The following is a 24,537-nucleotide window of genomic DNA, read 5'->3' on the forward strand; positions in this document are numbered from 1 at the left end:
AAATACAGAGTTATCAACAGCATTTACATATGTACGTGTTTTTATCCCTCAAATGCAATTGTCTCTTTGATCAAGGTTCATTTGGAGGAGATAGTGTGGATCTTTTGACTATCTAGCTGGGTGTTTCAGATTTTCAACCCAAATAAGGAGATTTAGAGTCAGTCAGACTTGAGGTCTACCCAAGAGTGACAGCACAGCCACACTTGCCTGTGATGGAGACTTGGCATTAGCCAGGCCAGATGTTAATCTGCTTATCTGACTTCTTTCTTCAGACTTTAAGACCTTATGCAGACTCCTGTAGCCAGCTTCTAGATGGAGAGTGTTTGGAGAATCTCTGATTCCAGTCTCTCTAAATGGTAAAGAGCTGGATTCTCTGTGCCTCTCCCAAGGTCAACCTAATGTGTTCAAGGTCAAAGGCTTGGATACTTACCTCTAATCTCTCTCTTTCTTCCTCCTTCCTTCTTGCCCCTCACAGACACAGACAGACAGACGGACAGACAGACAGACACACATACACACACACACACACACACACACACACACACACACACACACACACTATCACACACATACTGGATAAAAATGTATGGATGTTCAGCTGTGGGGAAAGTAGCATTCTTTCCCTAGTGGGGACTTGGGAAAGATTTAAAATCAGGACATTACAAGGTGATGGTGGCACATGAGCTGGGCTGGGCACTGTCTGGGCTTTGGCTGACTGTACAGGGAGCTTGGAGACAGAGAACACTGGAGGAGCTCAAAGTTTCAACCAGACTAGAGGACGAGCTTTTGTGACCTGTGGAGCAGAATGGTGACTCTTATTAATAAGTCATCATACATTTCAAAATTGCAGAAAGAATGGATTATCAGTATACTAACTACAAAAAAATGACAATTACATGATACAATGAGTTTGTTAATTAGTTTGAATTATTTTATAATGCAAACATGTATCAGAACATAACTCTGTACTCAAGAAGTACATACAACTCTTACTTGTCAATTAAATTTTGTTTCTCTCAAATCTACCTCCTCCCCTGAATTTCTCAAACAACAAAAACATTTTTTTTAAAAGAAAAAAAATGAGATAAAGTTTCTTCTGTGTAGCCCAGGCTGGTGTTGAACTAACCCCTCTGTCACTTCCCCCCTCTCAAGTGCTAGGATTACAGGTGTGTACACCATGCCCACATATTTGTGAAGAGGCTGTCTCCTGGATCCCAATGTTTCAATGGGTAGGTGGGAAGTGTGAGAATTCCAAGGAGTGGTGGATGCTTTATGGTTTTTATCCTTAATTTCTTTTTATGCAGAAGGGATGAAGATGATATTAGGGCTTTGTTTGTTTTGGGATTAGTGATGGTTGGTGTTTGAACAAAAGAAGTTATTGTAAAGATGAAAGAGTTTCTGTGAACATGAAATAAATGAGCTTGTATCATTGTGTGGAGTAGAGCATTTCCCAAATCGCAGAGACCTTAGCATTAAAAATGGAGCACATGCACTCAAACATTAAGTGCTCTGTAGTTTTTGGTTCCATTTATCTGCATCAAGTTACCCATGGGTATGTGAGACATTTCCTGGTCTATTGTTTTATTATACCTGGCAGTGTTTCAAAGGCAATGCAACTAGGCAGGTGCTATTATTGATTGAAATAAAAATTTGCACCACTCTCTCTAACTCTATGTTGACTGTGTGCATTTAATCACCCTCAGCTCCCCTAGGACAAATGTGTTTATCTCTTTGGTGATGAATAAGCTAAGAAAGACTATATGATTTTGGTCTCCACTTACATTATTACTAGATAAAGTGGATTCTCTTCTGACTTTCAGATTGTGAAACTCCAACTGTATGACTAAGCTGTAAAGCATTTGAAGGTCAAATCTAAGATAATACAGAATTATGTTTATTTGTGTGTGTATGTGTGCACACTTGCATGCATACATGCACATGTAGATGAGCCTGGGAGCATGTGCTGTAGCATGTATGTTGGAGGTCAGAGGCCAAATCTCAGGAGTCAGTTCTCTCCTTCTACCACGTGTATTATTGGACTCAAACTCAAGTTACTGGAGCTGGAGAGATGGCTCAGGGGTTAAGGACATTGGCTGTTCTTCTAGAGGATCCAGGTTCAGTTTCCAGCATTCACAAGGTGTCTTACAACCGTTAATAACTCCAGTTTTAAGGTGATCTGATGCAATCCTCCGGCTTTCATGGGCATCAGGCATATACATGGTACACATACAGACATACAGACAAAACACTCATATGTATAAAATAAATAAATCTAAAAACAAACAAAAACCCCTCATGTCATTATGCTTGGTGACAAGTACCTTGATACAATAAGCTGTCTCACTGGCCCCAGAATTGTATTTTTGTCCGTGCATTTCAGAAATATTGGATGAGATTTAATGTTAGAGGCAACATTAAATGGGAGTACTGTAGAAGCCACTCATCTTTGTATTTGTGAAGTCTCAATGCTGTAATTAGACATTTGCCAAAGTTCACCTATGGGGCCTGCAAGATGACTTAGTGGGTAAAGGTGCTAGTCCCCAAGCCTGATGCCCTGAGTTCAATCCTAGGAAAGAACAAACTCTCCCAAGTTCTCTGACCTCTCCATGTATACCATGGCATGAGTTCTCTAACTCCATAGTAAATATGTGTAAGAAATTGTTTCTTCTAGCTTCTCTTAGGGTCTAGGTTATAAAAGGTATAGTTTAGGATTTACAAGATGATATAGTCATTACCAGCTAAGTTATATATATCTATATCTATATCTATCTATCTATCTATCTATCTAGTATTTAATGTATATCACAATATAAAACCTATATTGAACATTGTACACGTTAAACGCATAATTAACAAATATTAAATAGCATCTGGTTTCAGAGGCTGAAATCAAGCCATTCTCTAAGGGGGAAGGGTGATGTAGAGATGTCCTATTTAGGACTGAGCCTTCCATAGTTTCTTCTTCTCTACATGTTGATTAGTTGTGGGTCTCTGTTAATTGCCTTCTAATATGAGAAGAAGCTTCTCTCATGAGGGCTGATAGATGCACTGATATATAGGTATAGCAATAAGTCATTAGGAGTTATTTTTTGTTGCATTAGTAGTTGTTTTAATATTGTGTATATCTAGCAGAATAATAGTATTAGATTAACTAACTCCAATTTTTCGAATTAAGTATAGTAAAGCAGGCAGTTTATTTTATTCTTCCTGGAAAGATCACTTGAGTTTGAGTCTTTCTAAGAAACATATTGAAGTTTCCACTTGGGAAAATGATCAGTAACGGCTTTAATAAGTAAATGATGTCTTGAAGGGCTCTGAGAACTAATCAATATATTAGAATGTTGGTATAAAAATGTTTGTAGAATGTCAAGGTGAGTGAGGAACAATCCACTTTAAATCTTATGATCTTCTTGGGAGGGGTTCAGTTGTCTGCCCTCAGCACTCCACAATAGTTATTTTAATGATAATGGTCACAAGAATGTCATTATGCTTTGTAATATTAATGATAAAATGAAAGATGTTAATGGGGTTCCTTGTGGTACAAAGAATGATAAATTATATGATATCTAAAATCCAAGGTTGAAAAGCATTTCTCTTAACATTCTTAATGACCTACAGACAAGGACAAAAGTGAAAAATGCAACATATTCCCCCTGAGTATTTAGATAAATACAATTTATGCAACTGTTAAATATTTGTCATTTTCACTGAACTATTTGCTTTCCTTTTACTTTTCTTATTAAAAATTATTTTTTATACAGTAGATTTTGGTCATGTTTTCCCCTCCCCAACTCTTCCCAGTTCCGTATCCACCCAACTCTATGTTCTCTCTCTCTTTCTCAACAAACAAAGAAACAAAAAATGAAAATTAAACTATCAATAAAACAGTAAGACAGAAACAAAACACAACAACTACACACATCCATGGAGTTCATTTTATGTTGGCCAACTACTCTTGGGCATGGAGCTTGCCCTATAGTGTGGCTGATATAGTCAATGACACTGCATTGGAGAAAATATTTTTTTTTTTTTGCCAACAGTTTTTAATTGCAGATAGTTTCTTGGTTAAGGGTAAGATGCCACATCTATTTCCCCATCTCAGTTCTGGAACCCCATCTGGTTTGTGATTTTTTTGCTGTAAGATATTTTGCAGATACTGTAGTTTAAAGATTTGAAAATTCTCAACCTGTGAATTTTCAACATATTGGATTTTATCAAATACTCTTTCTGCATCTGTTGGTAACACCATATTTTCTTTTTTGTGATTAATTAGATCTAATAATTTAAATATGACAACAGTCCTTGCATTTTGAGAATAAACTTATTTCAAGTATGATTTATTTTCTTTTATTCTGTATATATTTTTTCTAGACTTATTTTGTTACTAGTTTTTAAGGATTGTAGAAGCTATGTTCAAGAGTGATAATTGAGTTTTATTTTTCTTTTTGTAAGTCTACTGTCAAATTTTGATATCATTTGTACTGTCTTTAGAAAACAAGATTTTTTTTTTAAGTCTCTACTCCTTCTGACTTCTTTGCAAGTATTTTCTTTTGCAGTTGCCTTTCTTTGTATTGAATGTATTATGATTCATTGTTGCTTTATTTTGAGTTGATTCTCATTCTCCAGCCTCCTTGGGGCTGTAGTGGTGTCTGTTCTGGATGTTGGAGAGTTGTCCAGGATTATTTTAGCTGTTCCTTTTTCTTCATTGTTCTCTTCCTTCTGATACTCCACTGATACAAACATTGAAACTTTCATAATTGCCCCAGATATTTGGGGAATTCTCCCCTGATTTTGTTCTTTTCTTGTATTGTAGTTTGGGAAGTTAATATTTCCTTATCTTCCAGCTCACTGAGTTTTTTCTTTCTTTTTTCTTTTTGGCTATGGTGAATGAATTGATGTATCCTTCAGACGGCATTGTTCTCAGTAATAGTACTTTTTCCACTTTGAGCTTTTCCTTTTTTTTTTTTTTTAAGAGTTTGCATCTTTCTGCTCACGTGACCCCTATGTCCTGGCATGCTGAACACCCTTTTCAGTTATAGCCTTTAACACTGATCATTGAATTCCATTATCTGTGCCGTGGATGATTCTGGTTTTGTTTTAGGTAATTATTTCGCCTTAGCAGATTTTGTCCCATTGACTCTGTGCATAGCTGTGTGGTGTTTTTGCTGAAAGCAGTCAAGGCTGTGTTCACCATCAGGTCATAGTGTGTGTGAGGACTGATAGTATCCTGCTAGGGATTCAGGTATGTCTAATGTTTGCACCAAGTGCCCTGGGTGCCAAACACTTGGCTTCAAATTCAATGCATTTGCTTCTGCCTCACCTTTTGACTTTGGGATCCTCCCTAGAGATGGCCAGTTGTTAACTACATTGTACTAGGGTCTTGGATGACAGCATGTGCAGAAAGGGTCATGATGTATGCCCTTTCTCCTAAATTCTATCCCTTCAAATGCCTTTGTCTCAGAGCACAACCTTCATCTGGGGGTTCTCTAGTCTTCCACTCTTCCTCCTCTGTGGTGCTGAGTTTTCAGTCTGTTTTCTGGAAGCCCTGTTGCTGTTAACTTCTTTCCCATGGGTGAGGCCAGAATGGTTGGGAGTTTGGAAGGGCTGAAGGAGCCTCTCTAGTTGGAACAGTATCTGGAAAAACATTTGGCCCAGGGAATTAATTGGCTTTTGTTGTGGAGGAATCAGTGATTATTGTCTCTTTTCCCTGCTAACCCAGACTCTCAGAGACTCTGAAAGAAAGTCTGAAAGGGGTTTCGAGATGTGAAGGGCTCATAAATGTGATCCTCAGGAAGTTTTACTCATCTGATACTAGCTATTCACTCTCCAGCAATTCATCAGAATTTTCATGAGCATCAATACTGGCTCAGGGGACCAGACATTTTGGTTCCAAGTAGACATATCTCAGTCTTTGACTGATCATGTCTCTCTGCATTTCAGGGTGGTGGTTTTTCATGTGAGTCAGTCAGTGCAAGTGGCTTCAACAAATTGTCAATAGGCACTCATTTCTTATGGTCCCAGAAGCTGTCAAGGTATACCTTAGGTCAAAGGATTGACTGATATGGTTCTAGGTTGGGGTTTGTGATAGCTAGTTATCATTATCATCTTGACAGGATTGGAATCGTCCAGGAGATATACCTCTGGGTGTGTTGTGATGGTGTTCTCAGAGAGGTTTAATTGAGAAGGAAAGAGAATCATGAATAAGGGTGGTACAATCCTGTGATTTGGAGCAGTGGTTCTCAGTATTTCCAATGCTGAGACCCTTTAACACAGTTTCTCATGTTGTAATGACCCCTGATCATGAAATTATTTTGTTGTTGCTTCATAACTGTAATTTTGCTGTTGTTATGAATTGTATCGTAAATATCTGAAGTGCAGGATGGGCTTAGGTGACTCTTGTGAAAGGGTCTTCAACTCCTCAAGGGGTCATGACCCATAAGTTGACAACCACTGGTCTAGAGTCCCAACTTGATTAAAAACAAGAACTAGAAGGAGAAAATGAGCTGAGCACCAGAATTTATCTCCTTCTTAACTATGAATGCAGTGTGATTCTCCACCTCATGCTCCTGCAGTGTGTGCATGTGTGTGTGTACACATGTGCTCATGTGTATGTGGGTATACATATGCTGACGTGTGTGTGTCTGTGTCAGTGTGTTTTCAGGACAGTAAATTTTCCTGTAAGAATAATCATTGGTTCTGTTAAAGATTTTCTCATGTGTGCAAGATATTAAATGAGAAAAACTGAACAGGTAATTAGAGGCCTACAAGCTGTTTTTCTATCCATTTCTGCTGGCAGCAAGAGGTACTAAACCTGACTGAGTACTTTGTTACAATTTCAATTGAGAAAAGGGAAAATTTTACATTTAAAAGTTATTATTTAAAATTTTTCCAGTGATAAACTTTGATCATATTTTTTCTCCTCTCCCAGTCTCCTTCACCTACCTACCAATCCACCACCCTACCTCATGCTAGCTGACTCTCTCTCTGGGTCTTTCTTTTCAAACAAACAACCCAGAAATTGAAACATTATTCTTGATCCTAGGATTGTCCATTTCCATCTCTCTGTGCCTAAATTGGAGGCCTTTAATTTCTGACACAAAATCTTTGGAGGCTCAAAATGTATTAATTTCCTTCAGGGATCTAAAACTAACATTTTACTTACAATCTCATGAGTTAAAAATGTTGTCTCAGCTTTTATTTCTCTTCCTCAGGAATCCTTTGCTCATTATTATTATTACTATTTTGAGTTTTCTTCTATCATAGTATGAATATTTATTTCTATACTTTTAGCTCAACCTCTGTTTTTGTTGTTGTTGTTAGTTTGTTTTTATTTTGGGGTTTGTCCAGAATTTGCTAGTCTAGTGCTATAATAGCATGTATGTCACATCCTTTTAGACTCTTAGGCCGCCATTACTGTGTATGCATAAAAACAAAGGAATTACATTCACACTGAAAATTGAGTCATCTCACTTTTTTGTAGCTGTGGTTATGATATCTTCTTTGACAAATGTTTGCAAGTTTTTCTTATCTGGGTTCATGTTGGCAAATCTCTCGTTTTTCAGTAGTTTTTTTTTCTTTGCTTTTCTTTTGCACTTTCCAACGCTAAAGGACCTCTTGGGAGACACATTTAGTCAAGATTTATAACTGACATCAAATAAAGAAGAGATTTTTATTTGACAGCCTGTGGCCATGATTTAGCCAGTGTCTCTGTGTTAACCGACAATGGCAAAATAAGTTGCATTTGGAAACAGGTCGCGTGTAGGTCAGACATAGGTCACTGGAATTCTCGTAATAAATGAGATCAATAATGACAAGGGGATTCTCATGTTTGCCTGTCTGCTTGTTGTGTTGAATTTCTACTATTGCTGCTGTTTATTTTGGCTGCAGTTGGATCAATTTATATGCAGTCTGAGTCTACCATGTAACTATGTATAACTGGTCTCCTGTTTCTGATTTATGACAATGACGTTTCATGGCTCCCTATCAATTGCCACAGGCAAGAGTTTCTTAAACATCTTAGCTTTTATACATGGCTTGTTCAATTAATATTTGCAGAAGAAATTAGTGCCGTTGTACCTCACCATAAACTTTAGAATCACTTAGGAAATTCTTTAAAATCATGTGAAAAATTTTAATTTATTACCTCATGAGTTATCTTGGCTGCATATATTTTTTCAGTACTGAATATCAGACCCAAGGCCTTGCACATGCTAGGCAAGCACAATACCACTGAGCCACATCCCATCATGGTTTTTTAAGTTGCCTATGAACATCACATGGAGTATGGAAGTCAACGAGTCAACCAGAAAATAAAGTACAATTAAGCTTTCAATTTTTATTACATAAACGTAAATTTTACTTCTAGATATTTTCGTATTTAATGACCTCATGATATAGCACTCTATATCTCTGAGGGATTACTGTTTATATACAAGAGTCTTTTGAACTGTGTCTCTTATTTTTATCCTTCTCCAGTAGATTGGAGAAAAGGTAAAGCTTAATAGACTCTTATTCTGTTCTATGCCATTCAGTGGTTAGAGCTGAGTCCCAGCGCAGCCATAATCTAAGTGGCATTATTCTCAGATGTATGAAATATTTCAAATATGAACATGAGAAAGAGGAAAACACTTTAGAAAACAGATCCCACTTCCTCCAGGGTAGGTGTTTGGCGTCCCCGTTCAGCTAGAGTGAAGCCTTTTGATGACTTCGCTAAATTATGAGCTTTGGATTCAGAGCAGCCTGGAATTACATTCTTACTTAGGCACTTCCTAGCTGTGTGACTCTGGATGCCTAACCTCTATAATTTTCATTTTCCTCAGTTGTAAAGTGGGTACAAAAATAACTACTTCTCAGGGTTGTCACCAATATTAAAGCTGCATAAAATGCTTCAGCTGTGTCCTACCCTGAGTGACAAATTTTCATGCTGAAGACATTTAAATTGATAATGCAGAACACAGTTGCTTCGTGCTGTAATCTGGATGCTTGCCTCCTCCAAGCTTTGCATGTTGAAATCCTAATCTTTAAGGCAGTGGCATTCAATGGGAAGGGCCTGTTGGGAAGTGATTAGGTCTAGGGTGTTCATGGCAGTGGAATCAGTGCTTTTATGAAAGGCACTTGGGTGCCATGGGAGGTCCTTTGTCTTTTCTAGCATGTGAGCAGAAAGGTAGGAGTCTACAAGTGAGGAAGTGCCCCTCACTGACAGTGAATCTGCTAGTCTTGACCTTGGACTTTTTAGGGTCTAGAACCAGAATGATGGGAAAGATACTTTAAAAATTCTTTGATAGTTTTGTATTTGTATATAATGGATTTTATTCACTTTCATCCTTATTTGCCCCTCTTATCCCTTTCGCTCTTCCACTGAAACATTTCTTTTCCCCAACAAGCCCTTGCCCTGCTTTCCAGTCTTCTTTCTGTGAGTGTGACCCACTGAGTCTAGAGTTGCCTGGGTGGGCCTGGGCGGGGTGTTACTTACTGGAGTATAGGCAACTTGTCGGTGGCTACAACACTGAAGAAAATGACAACCCCTCTCCCAGCAACTATTAACTTCTAATATCCCCTGAGGGAGGGGTGGAGCCTCAGGCACTTCCCCCATCCATGATTAACTCTTGATGGGCAGCACCCAACCTTGTATACCTGCTGTGCAGGACAGCACAGCTGCAATAGAGTTCAGGAATGATGAATGTGTTGTATCCAGAGGATTTATTTTTGCTGTGTATTCCTCTTTCCTCTGGCTCGAGCATTCTTTCTGTTTAATATTTCAAAACCCTCCCTGAGCTTTTGGGTAGGTGGTCTAGATATAACATTTAGAGACAATCACTTAAGCATTGCATAGTCGAGGCATTTTGGCCAGTTATTGGTTTCTGTATTAACTGATGAGCACTGTAATGAGAACCTTCTCTGATGAAGGCTGAGTGCAGCACCAATCTAGGGATACAAACAGGAGCATTTAGAAGACAGTTTGACATCATGACCATTTAGGAAAAAAAAAAATAGTAGGAGGTTCTCCCTTAGTGCCCCTGACTTACAGAACTGGGCATGAATTCCCTCATGGGGAGCAAGCCCTGAGTGAACACAAAGCCTCCAAAACAGACTTGGTTAATTTCCTGGGCTTATGCTAGTTTGTGAGTAGAGCCCAGTGGAATAGACATCACTTATTATTCTTCTTAACCCTCCTAGACCCTTCTACATTCTTTTCATTCTCGGAAAAACTTGTGAGATAAAATAGGGAGGGGGAAAGAGCAGGACTTCTCTCTGTACTAAAAGGGTGGGAGACTGCAGTCTCAGACTCAGCTTGGCAAAAACGTTAACTGCTTTTCTTGTCACTGTTGCCAAGCACCTGACAAGAGGTAACTAACTCAAGGGGGGAGATTTGATTTGGCTTATGGGTTGAGGGATATGGTTGTAATCAGGGGAAGCCTGTAATCAGCCTCCAGGCAGTTCTGTGGCAGAGGAAGCTGCTGGCAGCTGCTTGCTCACATCTCAGCTGATCAGAAAGAGAGACATGACTGAGGCAGGATTGTGCTGTAGACTTGAAGGTCCACAAGCCTCTGAATAATCACTTCCCCCACTGAGTCCCCATCTCTAAAACCTTTTACTATATGGAACAGGTCGACCTAGGGAACAAGTGTTCAAACCAGGAGCCTGAAGGAGACATTTCATATTCTGATCACAAGAGCACGCATTTAAAATGGAGACTCTGGCCCCTCTCATAGCTCTCACCTGTGAGGTGGGAAAAGGAACTTCCTGAATTTCTAAAGTGCACCTCATGGAGTCTGACTACAAACCAAACTCTTGAAAGGACAGAATAAATTTGTTCAGGTAACACATTTTTTTTGAAGAAGTAAAGAGAAAGGAGAAATGTAACTAAAATACAATCTCAAGAATTAAATAAAGGAAAAGAGAGAGAAAAAGACATTTAAATTCAAGTATTTCTTTCTGGTACCTAGATCCAAGTACTTGGAGGCTGAGGCAGGAGGATACTGAGTTTGAGGCCAGCCTTGGCTACATAGTGAGCTCCAGTCCTTCTCAAAGAAGAAAACAAACCAACAAAGAAATTTCTTTTTTTTAATATGGAATTTTGATGGTATACAAATAGATGTTTTTTTTCCATACAGATTGAAGAGTGTCTCCTAGGCAAAGAAGATGCATTTAACACCTGAAAATGGGCCTTGAAACTTTCCTTTACTGTAATACTGTAATGCAGGATCAATCCTGCACCCTCACAGATGTTCTGAAAACTTCCTCTGTAAGCATTGACTCTAAAACTGAATCTTGGTTATTTGGGGATTTAAAAAAGGTAAACAGATTGGGCAACAGAAAGCAAATACTGTCAGTCTGTTTTTGAGGTGAGAAATAGTAATGCTATATTTTTCCAAATGACTTTGCGGTGGAAAGATTTTTAAGGTGCCCGAGTGTTCCTAAATAATGCTTCCACCAGCCACTTCATTGCCTATACTTCCTATAGCAATGCCTTAATTTTAAAAATAATTATAAAAAGAATGCCAGCTTACTTAAAAAGCCCAGGTTGTACTATCTTCAATATTACAATTTTGTAAGAGAACTGGAGATATTTGTATTATGTATGCAAATTATATATCTTATATTTACACTCTGTTTAAAAATTTAAATAACCTATAAGTGAATCAGGTAAAAAAACCAAATGCCATCCACATAAGTTCCCATGCCGTTTACCCATCTGTTATCACTGTCAATAGGAGAATCTTTTTCTCTAGTCCCTTAAGAAGCTGCAGTCCTTGTAGTGCATCTCTCTGAATGTGTGAAATTCTATTAATTTTGGGGGGAAATGTGATATCTTTTGGAAGGTCATCTAATTAACCATCCACCTGTTCACTTGGAAAGGGATTATAATTACAGATTACATTAGTCTGCCAGTGGCACCCAGGAACTAGAATCAAAGGTATGAGATAAGCTGATAGACAGCACGTAGAATCTGGTATCTGGAAACCAGGCTTTCAGCCCTGGCTGCACATTACCTTGAGAGCTTGTTCAGATGCACATGCATCTGTGCACACCAGTGTGTAAATGTATATGTGCCTTGGGTATGCATAACATATGAAAATATGGGCGTGCATATACATACCAATGCCCAGAGTCTTCATGATACTTCCATATACATGTGTTCATATACAGGGTCATCATAACAGATGCATATACATATGTTCACATACACACACATACCAATGCCTAGTATCTGTGTGACATGTGCATATACATGTGTGCACATGCATATGCATACTCACACAGACACAGACACATGCACTTACTACCCCCCATACACACACATACACACACACACACACACACACACACACACACACACACACACACACCAATGCCTGGGGGTCTGCACTGAAATTTTTAACAAGTAGTTCAAGTTGGGGGATTGTGCCCTGCCTTGACCATCCTAAAAGAAAAATTAGACTACATGGGCATCCAATTTTCAGGCAGGTGCTCATGACCTGCACAGAAATGGAAACCACTGTAGTGTAGAGATAAGGGAGAATGGGGCTTTTGCTAGTGTGATAATCTTTCCTAATCCTTAGTGAAATATTTTGACCAGTGAAACAGGAAATGGTGGAACTTTCTAAAACAGCTTGACAGTCAAAGTCCAAGGATTGTGGGGTTAAACTGTGTTCTACTTACGTTCTGGGAGACAGCACCAGCCCAGGCAGGGTCTCTTCAAAACAACAGCTGTAACCTACAAGGACGATGATGAGTGAGGGAAGAACATTTCTGTGACCTAGTACGTCTGAGACATGCTGGATCATTCCATGTCATAATGGTCTTGTTAGGTTTGGCCGTACTCTGAGAGGTCCAGTAATTGAGAAGCCTGGTGACCTTTGTTTAATTTTGTTTTCAAGTCTGGTTGTCCTCAGATATAAATGTCCAGGTGTCTTGCTGAGAGCCACTTTGAGCCAGGCAGGGATTTCACTGTTGTAGCTGCAGGCTAGTTAAAGTCCATGCTTTCTTTAGTGGAGTACTCTACTCCTGCTAATAGGGTAAGATAAATAAAACCGAAAATTAGTAAGCAGGGGAAGACCTTCCCTCCTGCAAATGATGAGAAACAGGAAGAAAGTAAAATGGAAGATCCGATGTGGGAGACCTTGGAAGCTGTGACCAAGAGACATTCTGTCTCAGGTGGATGCTGCATAGATAGACAAGATTGACAAGAGGAAGTGGTTGTACACAGGTGCCTGCCATGCGAAGGCCTTAACCAGGATTGAGTCAGGCCTTTGCAAGGAGACTCCATGGGGCTACATCCCAGTTGTGGTTGTCACACTTGATGAGGAGTTTGGGCTTTGTCTGAGAGGTAAAGAAAGCAGGGTGAGGAGGTACTGTAATTCTGTCCAAATATTACTGACTGATCACTGGGGAAAGCATTGAGAGTGGGGGTGGGAGTCCAGTTCCCACCTTTTGAAGGGTTCTTAGGTGGAGGAGAGAGGAATTAGGAAATGATAGAAAGAGAGACCTAGACTACAAGAAGAAAGACAGAAGCACAGGATAGCTTTAGGAGGGCCTGGTTCAATACCCACTAGCACCATCCTTTATTGAAAAGGCCTTTTTTTTTTTTTTTTTTTTTTTTTTTTTTTTTTTTTTTTTTTGCTAAGGGAAGAGGCAAAAGAGCTCCCCCTTGCAAGATTGAAGCACACTGTACAGCCAAGTGTAGACCCTTCCAAACACCTGGTAAACTGGCCCATGATCAAACCACCCCATTATGCAGCCCTGCTGGGTAAAGCAAGCCAAGAGTCTCTGACCCTGAGTAAGTTCTCACTAGGAAACCTCTGTGGGTCTCCACAAGTGGGGGTGTGAATGGAAGCAGGAAAGAGAAGAATGGAAGGTCCAAGGCTTTGATGATAGTTCTGATGAGAGCATGCTTTGTGGAACTGGGTGGTTGTAGGAGGGATGGTAAGACACGATATGTTAATTGCTTTTCTTATAGTTGTGACCAAATACCCATCAAGAATTAAGTGAGGGGAAGAGTTTACTTTTGGTTTATGGTTCAAGAGTAACTCCATCATAGAGGGGAAGCCATGGCAGCCAGAGCCTTGGTCAGGAAGCAAAGACTGACGAATGAGCAGCTTGCTTTTCCCATTTCCTGTTTTTATTCAGTCAAGGATCCCAATCCACTGGAGGTATCACCGATATTCTGGGTCAATCCTACTTTTCGGAACCCTGTCATAGAAGAACCCCCCAATTTTTTTCATACCTGGGTTCCAAAGACAGTCAACTAGATGGTGAAGATTGAAGATCACAGTACCCAGATTTCAGATTTAATTTGCAGGTAGCTAATCTGTACATCTGTGGAAATGCTCACGGCATGGCAGCCTGAAAACTGGGTGAATGGGATACTGACGAAGCGGGAGGATATGAAATGATTGCTAAGGGAACCAAATTAAGTTGATTTTTAAGCATGCAATACGCTCTTTATAATGAATCAGAAATTATTTTGGTAAGTACTAGTACCAAGTAGTAATCATGGAACCAGCTGCCTGCATCTTAGCATTTGTACCTGGGCCTTTATTGATTGACATTAGGGAGGCCAATCATCATGAGCATGCATCTGAAACAGCATCATTCCTATGTCTTTCTCACATAAACCAAGTGTGACAGTGTAAAAAAATACGTAGGAGGAGAATGAAGGAGAAGGTAAGGAGTGTTGGAGGAGACAGGTGGAGAAGAAATAAAGATGAAATGTAAACAACTTCTCTTTCATGCTGATTTCTCCATATGTGAAGTCCCATGCTAGGGAAGATAAAAATGGCCCAGGCCGAAGATAGGACTCAGAAGTTAAGAGTACTTGCTACTCTTGCAGATGTCCCATCTATGTATCCCAACACCCATACGGAATCTCACAATGGTAATTCCATTTTCAGAGAATCCAGTGCCCTCTTCTGCTCTTCCCAGGCACCACACATGTACATGGCTTGCATACATGCATGCAGGCACTCATACACATAAAATAAAAAAATAAGTAAGTCTTTAAAAATGTTTTAAGAAGTGGCTAAGACATTGAGTTCTGTGTATGTTTGCAGGCAAGCTCTACATTGGCGAATGAGCCCTAATACTGTGGAAGGAACCAGCACGGGCTCACTCAGTGTAATGGTTTTGCAGACGCCAGAGATTTTTTTCCCACCTTTTTGACCTTTAATTTCCTCATCTGCAATTTGACTGTACTGGCTTAGCATCATTCCAAAGGTCTCTCTAGTTTTCCGGGGCCAGAGTCTGTAAGTCTAATCACAGGTCTTTCCAAATTCTCATCGCTTCCAGTTCCCCTTTACAGCTCTGGACGTGTATGAGGCAGTGTGCTGATGAAGCTGAGCAGCTGGGAGAGGGAGCCTGGTTCCTACTTGGGGGAGGCTTTTGTTTATGCTAATGAGGGAGCTGAGAAAGTGCAATAGCTGAAGCAGGTGAGCAATTTCTTTGCTGAATCAGGTAATAGTTTTTCAATACTGAGAGATTATTTTCTCGGCTTTTCCATGCTGTTTGCAGTGCTGGCAGCCGCAGGCACGCACGCTTTTACATTTAATCTGTGTTTTGCAGAAGCAATTTTTATTGAGGGTATCATAGTTGAAAGCTGATTTAATGGGTATGATGTAATTTAAAACTTCTCTTAATACAAAGAAAAGTAGGTAACAGTCACTTCTGTGGATGGAGAGACAAAACCCAAAACCGTTCATCTGATTTCCTTAAAGTGGCACTTTTCACAGGAGAAAAGGTAAAGGCTGGGTATGCACACAGATAGTCATTACAGGTGACACTGGCAGTCTCCAGATACCCTGAGTTCCTTCTTTCCCTTTTCTTCCAGGGTTTTGCTGGAAACTCGAATGCAGACAGCGTTGTGTACTATAGACTCCAGCCTTCAATCAAAGCCAGGTTTCTGCGCTTCATCCCTCTAGAATGGAACCCCAAGGGCAGAATTGGAATGCGAATTGAGGTGTTCGGGTGTGCATACCGTAAGTGTTTTGTTTACCCAGCACATTGAAACAGATATCAAAGAAGGTGCTTGAAAAGCCACACTGCACACTGAAATAAATCAACTTTGTAGGTATGAAGAGAGACGGCAGCCAGGAATGATTTTAGTGGGAAGCCATTCATGTGACCACACATGCCAATATTTACAGGAGCATTTAACTTTAACATCTAACTCAGAGATGAAGTGTGTGTATGCTTTCTCTCTTCCCATTGTGTGCTTGTGCGTGTGTGTGTGTGTGTGTGTGTGTGTGTGTGTGTGTGTGTGAGAGAGAGAGAGAGAGAGAGAGAGAGAGAGAGAGAAAGAGAGGGAGAGAGAGGAAGAGAGAGAGAGAGTGTGATTGCTCTTTATCTTATCTCTCACTGATCTGGAGCTCATTGCTTCTGCTGTTGGCTGACCAGTGTGATTCAGGGATAGGCTTGTCTTTATTCCCCATTCCAACCCACCCCCAGTGCTGGGATTACAAGGCTGGTACCATTGGGCCTCTCTTTTTATGTGGGTGCTAGAGACGTCAACTGAGCTACCTCTCCAGCCCCTTAAGTCTTTCTTTATAGGCATTGCACAAAGCAGTTTATGGTTTTGCAAAAGCATCGGTGTGTGTGTGTGTGTGTGTGTGTGTGTGTGTACCCATTTCTTACAAAGCTATCATTATTAAGTAGGTCTGAGTATTCAATTGCATCTCCCTAAGTGGGTTACTTAAAGCTTCATGTCAGTACCCTGATGTTAAGAAAAGAGACAACAGTCCATCTAGTATGACCAGCCAGCTGTTATGAAAGCTGAGTATTTTTCTCTGTAGACTAAAATAATATGCCAAGGAATTCATTTTTAAATGTGCCATGCCCTCAGCATAAATTAAAAGAGACAACCAAGACCTCTGCCAGAATATAAAATGTGTTTGAAATATCTTCACATAAAAAAAGGCAGAAACCACAGATTTCACTGTCTCCCCCTAATGAGGCATTTTATTACATGTTCTTGTGGGGAAGGGACCTAAGAGTTATTGACAGTCCACCTCAAGCCACACTGCCCTGGTAGGGGCTCTGTTATGATGGAGCAGTGAGTTGGTTAACATGGTCTACAGTAATCAAACAATCTGAGGTTTCAGAAGATTCAGACATCGACCCGATGTCTTACTATTTATACATGGGAAACTCCAGAATAAGAACTCAGTACTGTTCAATTTTACTGCATCATCATCCCTCAAGCAAACATGTATTTACTAGTTTTTTAGCCACCAAAGTTTTCTTATTTCATATGTCGTCTATCACTTTAGGATACTATCCTGGCTAGGTTCTGCCTCCCTTTCCCAAAAGAAAAGAAAAACAAAGGTTGTTAAAGAAGTCAGATGACTTGATGAAGTCGTTGAAGATTTTTATAGTTACTTTAATTGTGTGTCTATGTATAGGTATGTGTACATGTGTGCAGGTGCCCATGGAGGTCAGAAGAGGGCATCAGGTTCCCTAGAGCCTGAGGTACAGGCAGCTGTGAACTGACTAATGTGGGTTCTGGGGACAGAACTCGGTTTCTCTGGAAGAGCAGTTTGTACTCTTAGTTGGTAGGCCATCTCTCCAGACCATTGATGAAGTTTTAAAAACTGGGCCAGGCCAAGAGATCATATTGTATAGACTGCCTAGAACTCCTTGTATATTTTAATGATGTTCCTAGTATCCAATGCCATCATCAATCAACATTTTTTTCCTTTAGGCCCCTATAACAATTATAATGATGTCTAATGGAACAGTAATTCAATTAGCAACTACACCAATACCAATATTAACAGCATTAGTATTTCTAATTCTAAAAATAGAAGAACTTGCCTGAGTACTTACTATATGCACTAGGGTGTTTCTTTGTGTGTATGTGGAACATGTGTATGTGTTTTTGTGTATGCTTATGTATGTGTGGGTGCATGTGTGGAGGCCAGAGGTATCAGGGCTCTTTCTCAATCACTCTTTTTTTTTGAGGCCAGTCTTTCACTGAATCTGGAGTTCACTGATTCCTCTAGACTGCCTTGATAGGGAGCCCATAGATTCTTCCATGTCTGCCTTCTGAGTGTTAGAACAATAGGCATATGGCATTGTGGCTGGCTTTTCCTGTGGGTGCTGGGAATCTGAACTGAGTTATCCAATTTATTGAGTGCTTCTTACAGACACTGTACAAAGACATTCATGACATCTCAAAGGGACCCAGGTAATTATGACAAGATAGTGCCTCTATTTTCCATTTCATAAAAGAGAACTAAAGCTTGGGATGGCTGACTTGCTCAGGCTGCACAGACAGGAAGTGGCAAAGCTGGGTTTGCAGCCAAGTCTCCTAGAGACTGGGACTCAAGCTCTTGCTCCCTGCAGCTGCTGGACCACACAGCTGAGTTCCAGGGTAGCCTTCTTCTTACCATCTGCCCAGCTGGACTGCTGGCTTTCTTGGCTTCCACAGTCCAGCTTAGCTGTTCTTGGTATGTTTGTTTCTCATTTCATAATTTTCACACCTGGAAAAAAAATCACCCTTTGAAAAATAGCCTACTCTAATCAAGTTGTAGAAGCCAGAACTTGGACAAATAGTCTTATTTCTAACATTATTATTATTATTATTATTATTATTATTATTATTATTATTACAGCACCTGATATGCACTAGACAAGTGCTCAAGTGCTCTACTATGGGTCCATACCACTAGCCTATGTCTTTAGATGCTGGAGGTTAGCTAAACTCATGCATGCGTGGTGGGTAAACAAGGGGACAGATATCAGACTATTTTGTATTGACAATTGTATTCTCTATGGAGTGTTCATTTTGCAAAAATATTTGCCACAGCAGAGTAAGAACTGACATTGATTGTTGATACACTGTGACATGGATCATTTTTTAGAGACATTCTAAATAATTCTTACATTTCCCAGGGTAAACTGAGTCTTGGCAAAATGAAACAATCTGCCCACTTTCAATACTTGATACCTTTTGAGTTTTGCCTGTAAATTCAATGCTATTTTGCTGACACCTAATTATTGCTTGTAATACTGTTCTTTTTGGTGCCATGTGACTCAGGATAACCTAAGTGTTTCCCTACTGTCCTAGGCCCCTAACGCTTTGAAACACTCATTTTGTTGTGATTACATTTGATACTTTGAGGAAAAGCACGTTCCCCACTTGCCAATCAGTTTTCTTTTCTCACTGACCCATGATTTCAGCAGTAGTAGATTTTAAGCTCAACTACACAGAGTAAAATGGTATGACAAGAGCCGGTGTAAAATGATAGATACATAGTTTTAAATTATTAAAAGACACAAAGTAATAAGTTTAATGGAAAGGTATTCTTCTAGAGAGCCAGAAATCAACGTAAAATTGGCTTGGATGTACGTGATGTTGAGGGATGGGCTAGATCATATTAATTTTAATCTCTCAATTGAATAATCATCACATTCACATTCTCAGACTATTTATTCCATCATCCGTGCATGAGTATTAATTGATTGCACATGATATCATAAAGCCAACAAGTATTGAACAGTTATTATGAACCAAAGAGCATTATTTATAGGTATTTTCTCATTTAGTTTGAACAGCACATAGAAGTATATACATGAATATCACCATTTTATACAGGAATAGAAGGAGACAAGCAGAATTTTTTACCTAATGAGCCATAGACTTGCTTTCAGTCACTGGGCACAGAAATAATTGGAACCATTGGCTTTTCCCACTTATGAATCCTGGATATTTTCAGCATAAGCAACCAGTTCTTTGATTTTGTTTGCCACTTTTTTTTTTGAGTGGTGTAGACAAGATCAGACTGCATTTTCTCTAGACATAGGAGGACATTCTCTTACAACATCTATAAATAGGAAGCAGTGGTATTTGGAGTGAGGGCAAGGTTTCCCTCCTGGATAACAGTCATGGGATGCACATTCATACCCAGTGAAGCAAGCCTCTTCTGATTGCTTCTTCCCAAGCACACTCACAAAACAAAGTTCCTGGGCAGGCTTTGTCTGTGCTATTCATTCAAGATCAGTAAACATCAAAGTGCCTTACATCTGACATGGAAGAAAGTGGACCACAGACAAATTAGGAACTTTGTCCAAGATCAGACAGCACATGTTAGATCAAGATCTAAAATGAATGACATCACTTTCCAAAATTAGCGCTCTTCTTAATTAACTTGTATCCTGCATCTATTCACAAATAAGTATATACTGACATTTTTCTTGGAGAGAACTTTACTATATATTGGGTATAGAGAAATTCTATAGAATGTCTATAGAGAGACATTCTAAAATAGTATATATTTTATTAAGTAAGATAGACAGTGCAATGTTGAAAGAAAAGTACTGTAGCTTGTGAAATATTATAGCTAATAAATACGAGGGACAGAGATTGAAGTTAATAATAGAGGTTGATAACAGTATGTTTTGAAATCAAGATGTATTTTTACACAGTAAGCTTGGAGGAGATCCCAGATAGAAGAAATGATTCCACTCAGGCAAATACAGGAAGGAGAGTTGATGGATTGTGGAATGATTAGCTTTAATTGTCAACTTGATAAAGCTTAGAATCTCCCATGAAGAGAGTTTCAGTGAATAAGTTGTCTATATTGAGCTGGACTGTGGGCATATCTGAGGGGAGGTTGTTTTAATTAAGTCAGTTGATATGGGAAGTGCCAGCCCCTCATAGGAGGCATCATTCCTTAGGCTAAAGGATGAGTTTGCATTTGTGAATGGTGACTCAGACTGAAATGAAGGTTACAGCTTGGAGGGTTGAATATGTACATAGAAGCAGAATTGGAGGCTTTTGATGTTATCTGTGTAGGACAACTGGTATATTACACTGGAGCAGCAATCCACAAATGGGGAGAAGGTCAGAGTCAGGAGTCTACTGAGGATACCGAAGCATCAGAGCTTGGTCACAGTGTGACAGGACACTGAGTCATTGCATCTGGAAAACTGGAAGGGGTATCATTGACTGGAACAGCGCACCAGAGAATGAATAGCTGTGGAAGAGAACAGAGGGATAATTAATCCTCTTGTTGATTCATTGAGTTTAAGTGCCTGTGAAATATGGAGCCACTCCAAGTCTTTAGGTTGACACTATAGAACTGAAACATACATAAATTTACTTCTTAGTAAATCAAAAAGTGTTCCCCCCCTGTGTCACTGCAAATAAAATAATGAAGTGCTAAGTTTCAACAACTACTTGTATCTTGAAAAATTGGAATGCTTCTCTACAATGAGAGCAGACCCTTCATACATTTAATTAATTCATATAATTAATATATTTTATCATAGTGTGTGTATGTATGTGTGTGTGTGTGCACTATTGTGCACATGTGGAGGTCAGAGGACAACTTTCAGGAGTCAGTTCTCTCTTCCACATAGGTCCCAAGGCTTAAACTCAGGTTGTCAGGCTTGGCAGCAAGCACCTTTACCCAATGAGCCCTATTTTTCACATTTTTATGCCAGCTTCTTCCAATATTGTGTAATACATGTGCCTTCTAAAGTTACAGACTCAAGCTGTCCTGTGATCATTTTGGGTAAAATGACTATTGTGAGACCCACATGTAATTTTATTGCCCTCTGCCCCAACACGTTAGAGCAACAACTGATTCTAAAGGGATGCCAGGTGTGCAGAAAATTCGTATCTAAGAGCCTGCTCTTCTTTAGTGCCAGTAAACCTGAAGTTGTCTCCTGAGTAATGAGTGAAGCAGAAGCTAAATTTTATGGCATCAAAGGGAAAGTATAAATTTTGGATATGTTGGCCCCTGCAGTTGTGAACACAGTTATAGATCCAGAGAAGAGATGGATGGAAGGACATGAGTGATGAAAGACAGGAAGGAAAAGAAAATAAAGTCTTCGATGCTTGCATGAGGGGATACTTTGTGTTCCAAAGACAAGTACTAGGGTGCAAACAAAGGTGGGGCTGGGAAAATAACTGGGAGAAAGGGAATATAGCTGACACGCCCTTAGGGAGTGTAGATTAAATCACAGGATGTAGCGTTCATAATTGTGAATGGATTGCACGGGAAAATTTCCTTAGTCTGCACTTGAAATTCTTTCTCTGTAATCTTGAGCAAGCATCCTTACTTCCTTACTTTGCAGCTATTTTTTTTTTTTTGCTCTGCTACAGAATAAAATATCCAACTATTTAGCCATACTGAATTAATTTCAGTTGCTGTGACATGTCACAATTTCACAATTTTTCTAGCCCTAGGGGCTTTGCATGGTGCCTATAGCAATTGCTCCGTACTCGGCCTTCCTTCTTCCACCTAGATAATTACATTACTTGTTCTCTTTCCTCAGCAAGTAACAGTTTCTCTCTACTTTCCTGATACCCCACTTTCAGACCAAGAGATGTTTTCAACTGTCACAAAACAGCCTTTCTTCTCCACAGTGTGTCGTCATTGTACTGGTGCACAACAATTTCCTTTCTGACACCAATCTTCTGGATAGATGGATGAGTGAATGGGGGCATTTTGGTGAGCCTTGGGAGGTTTCCCCCATCAGCCAAGCAGCATGTTCAACTCCTGACAATCAGGAATAGGGCACAGGGAGAAGTCAATGAGAAGACTTGATGAGAATGAATGTAGAAAAGTACTGAATTATGGTGTTTAATTGCTTAAATATTGACTACATAAGAGAAAATTATGGGCTTTATTTATTGAAGGGAACATAAGTCAATCATTAAAAAGCTCATGCTAACTTAAAAAAAATAGAAATGTGCATTTAGCAATGCCCCAAAAACTGAAGACTAGAATTATACACTGTGAGCTAGCTTTCCAATATTGTAATAGACACTTGAGATCATCAGTTCAAGAAGAGGAAAGGCTTGCTCTGGCTGCTTTAGAGTTATGACTCATGATCTATTGGCTTGTTGATTTGGGGCTTGGAGTAAAGCAGAGCTTTCTTGTAATAGCATGTGACAAAGCATGTTCATCTCATAGTTGGAACATGAATAAAAGAGAGAAAAGAAGGAGACCAAGGGTCCACAGTGCCTTTTGAGGCATGCTGAAAGACTAGAAGACTATTAGGCTGTATTTCTTACTGTTTTCATCATTTTCTAATATCAAGAGGCAAGCCGTGACTGCACAGACCTTTAGAAAAACACTTGAGATCCAGAGTATAATAATATCTTCAGTAGATTTCACCTTAGAAAACATAGGCAGTATAATAAAGACTCCTGACAAAACAGATATTCACCAATGTGAAGATAATATTTGTCTTAGCCAGTGTTCTATTGCTGTGAAGAGACACCATGACCAAGGCAACTCTCATAAAAGAAAGATTTTAATTGTGGGCTTGCTTACAGTTTCAGAGGGTTAGTTCATGATCATCATGGCAGCATGGGAACATGCGTGGTGCTGTAGTGGTAGCTGAGAGCTACATCCTGATCCTCAGGCAAAGAGATCTAGTGTGGGCCTTTGAAACTCACCCCCAGTGACACATTTTCTCCAAAAAGACCATGCCTTCTCATCCTTCTCAAATAATGCCGCTCCCTGACAACTAAACATTCAAATTTTTTATGGGCCAGTGGGGGACATTTTTACTTAAACCACCATAATACTCCAAGAGAGCATGGTAGTAATTTTCTGTTTTAAGGACTCTGATCTCTTCTGTGATGTGTCTAGTTAGGACAAGAAATTAAAAGCAGTTTATTTATGAAAAAGGAAAGTTGTAATTGAGTTAAATACATGTTTATTGAACAAGTTTCTTGTGCTGAAAGTTCGACCAGCTTAGACACAGCTCCTTGTCTGACTATTAATTCTGACAGACATAGCTGAAGGATCCTACTTTGTGTCAAAGTTTAAAAGGAACATAGCTTCCAGTCAGTGCAAAATTCAGCAGACAAATTTTCTCATTCTTTGTATAGCTTTGGATAGTTCCAATATTTTTGCTTGGTAAATAGTGTTCTATTAATACTGCCACACACATTAGCATTATAATACTAGAAAGAGATAAAGGAAAACTGTGAAAATCCATCAGAACTGTGTCTAAAGAATTCAGAAGTAATTGAGAAGGCTCATACCATCCCACAACAGAAGCATTTAGTATGAATAAAAAGAATCTATAAATCTTCAAAACATATCAAGTATATTTAAATGAAGGGGTTCATGATAATATTTTTTTTAAAGATTATTTTGAGTTTTGAAAATTGTGTGTGTGTGTGTGTGTGTGTGTGTGTGTGTGTGTGTGTGTGTGTGTTTCAATGTGCATGTGAGTGAAGTATCCATGGAGGCCAGAAGAGGGCGTTGGAACTCTTGGAATGTAGTTACAGGTGGTTGTTAGCTGCTGGATATGGGTCCTGGGAAACAAATGTGGAGTTTCACCAAGAGCACAAAGAATTTTAAAGAATTTTAATGGTTGAACTGTCTTCCTAGTCATGCCTATATAAATCCTACATTTGTGTGTGTGTGTGTGTGTGTGTGTCAGAGAACAATTTGTGGGAGGTAGATTTCTCCTTCCACAATGTGGGTCCCATTAATTGAATTTAGGTCATCAAACTTGGCAGCAAACCCCTTATCCACTGAGCTATCTCACTGGTCCCATGACTATAATTTTTAA

At 39.4% G+C, this 24,537-nt stretch overlaps 1 protein-coding gene across 1 annotated transcript in view; it reads left to right on the plus strand.

Annotated features, from left to right (window-relative positions):
* Cntnap4 (contactin associated protein family member 4) overlaps window positions 1-24,537 on the plus strand; it is a 282,335-nt gene that overhangs the window by 136,391 nt on the left and 121,407 nt on the right. Inside the window, exon 4 of the mRNA XM_028892756.2 lies at window positions 15,827-15,974. Coding sequence (XP_028748589.1) covers window positions 15,827-15,974 — 148 coding nt within the window. The remainder of the gene's footprint in view (window positions 1-15,826; window positions 15,975-24,537) is intronic.

This window comes from Peromyscus leucopus, chromosome 5 (genome assembly GCF_004664715.2).
Source record: "Peromyscus leucopus breed LL Stock chromosome 5, UCI_PerLeu_2.1, whole genome shotgun sequence".
Taxonomy (NCBI): Eukaryota; Metazoa; Chordata; class Mammalia; order Rodentia; family Cricetidae; genus Peromyscus; species Peromyscus leucopus.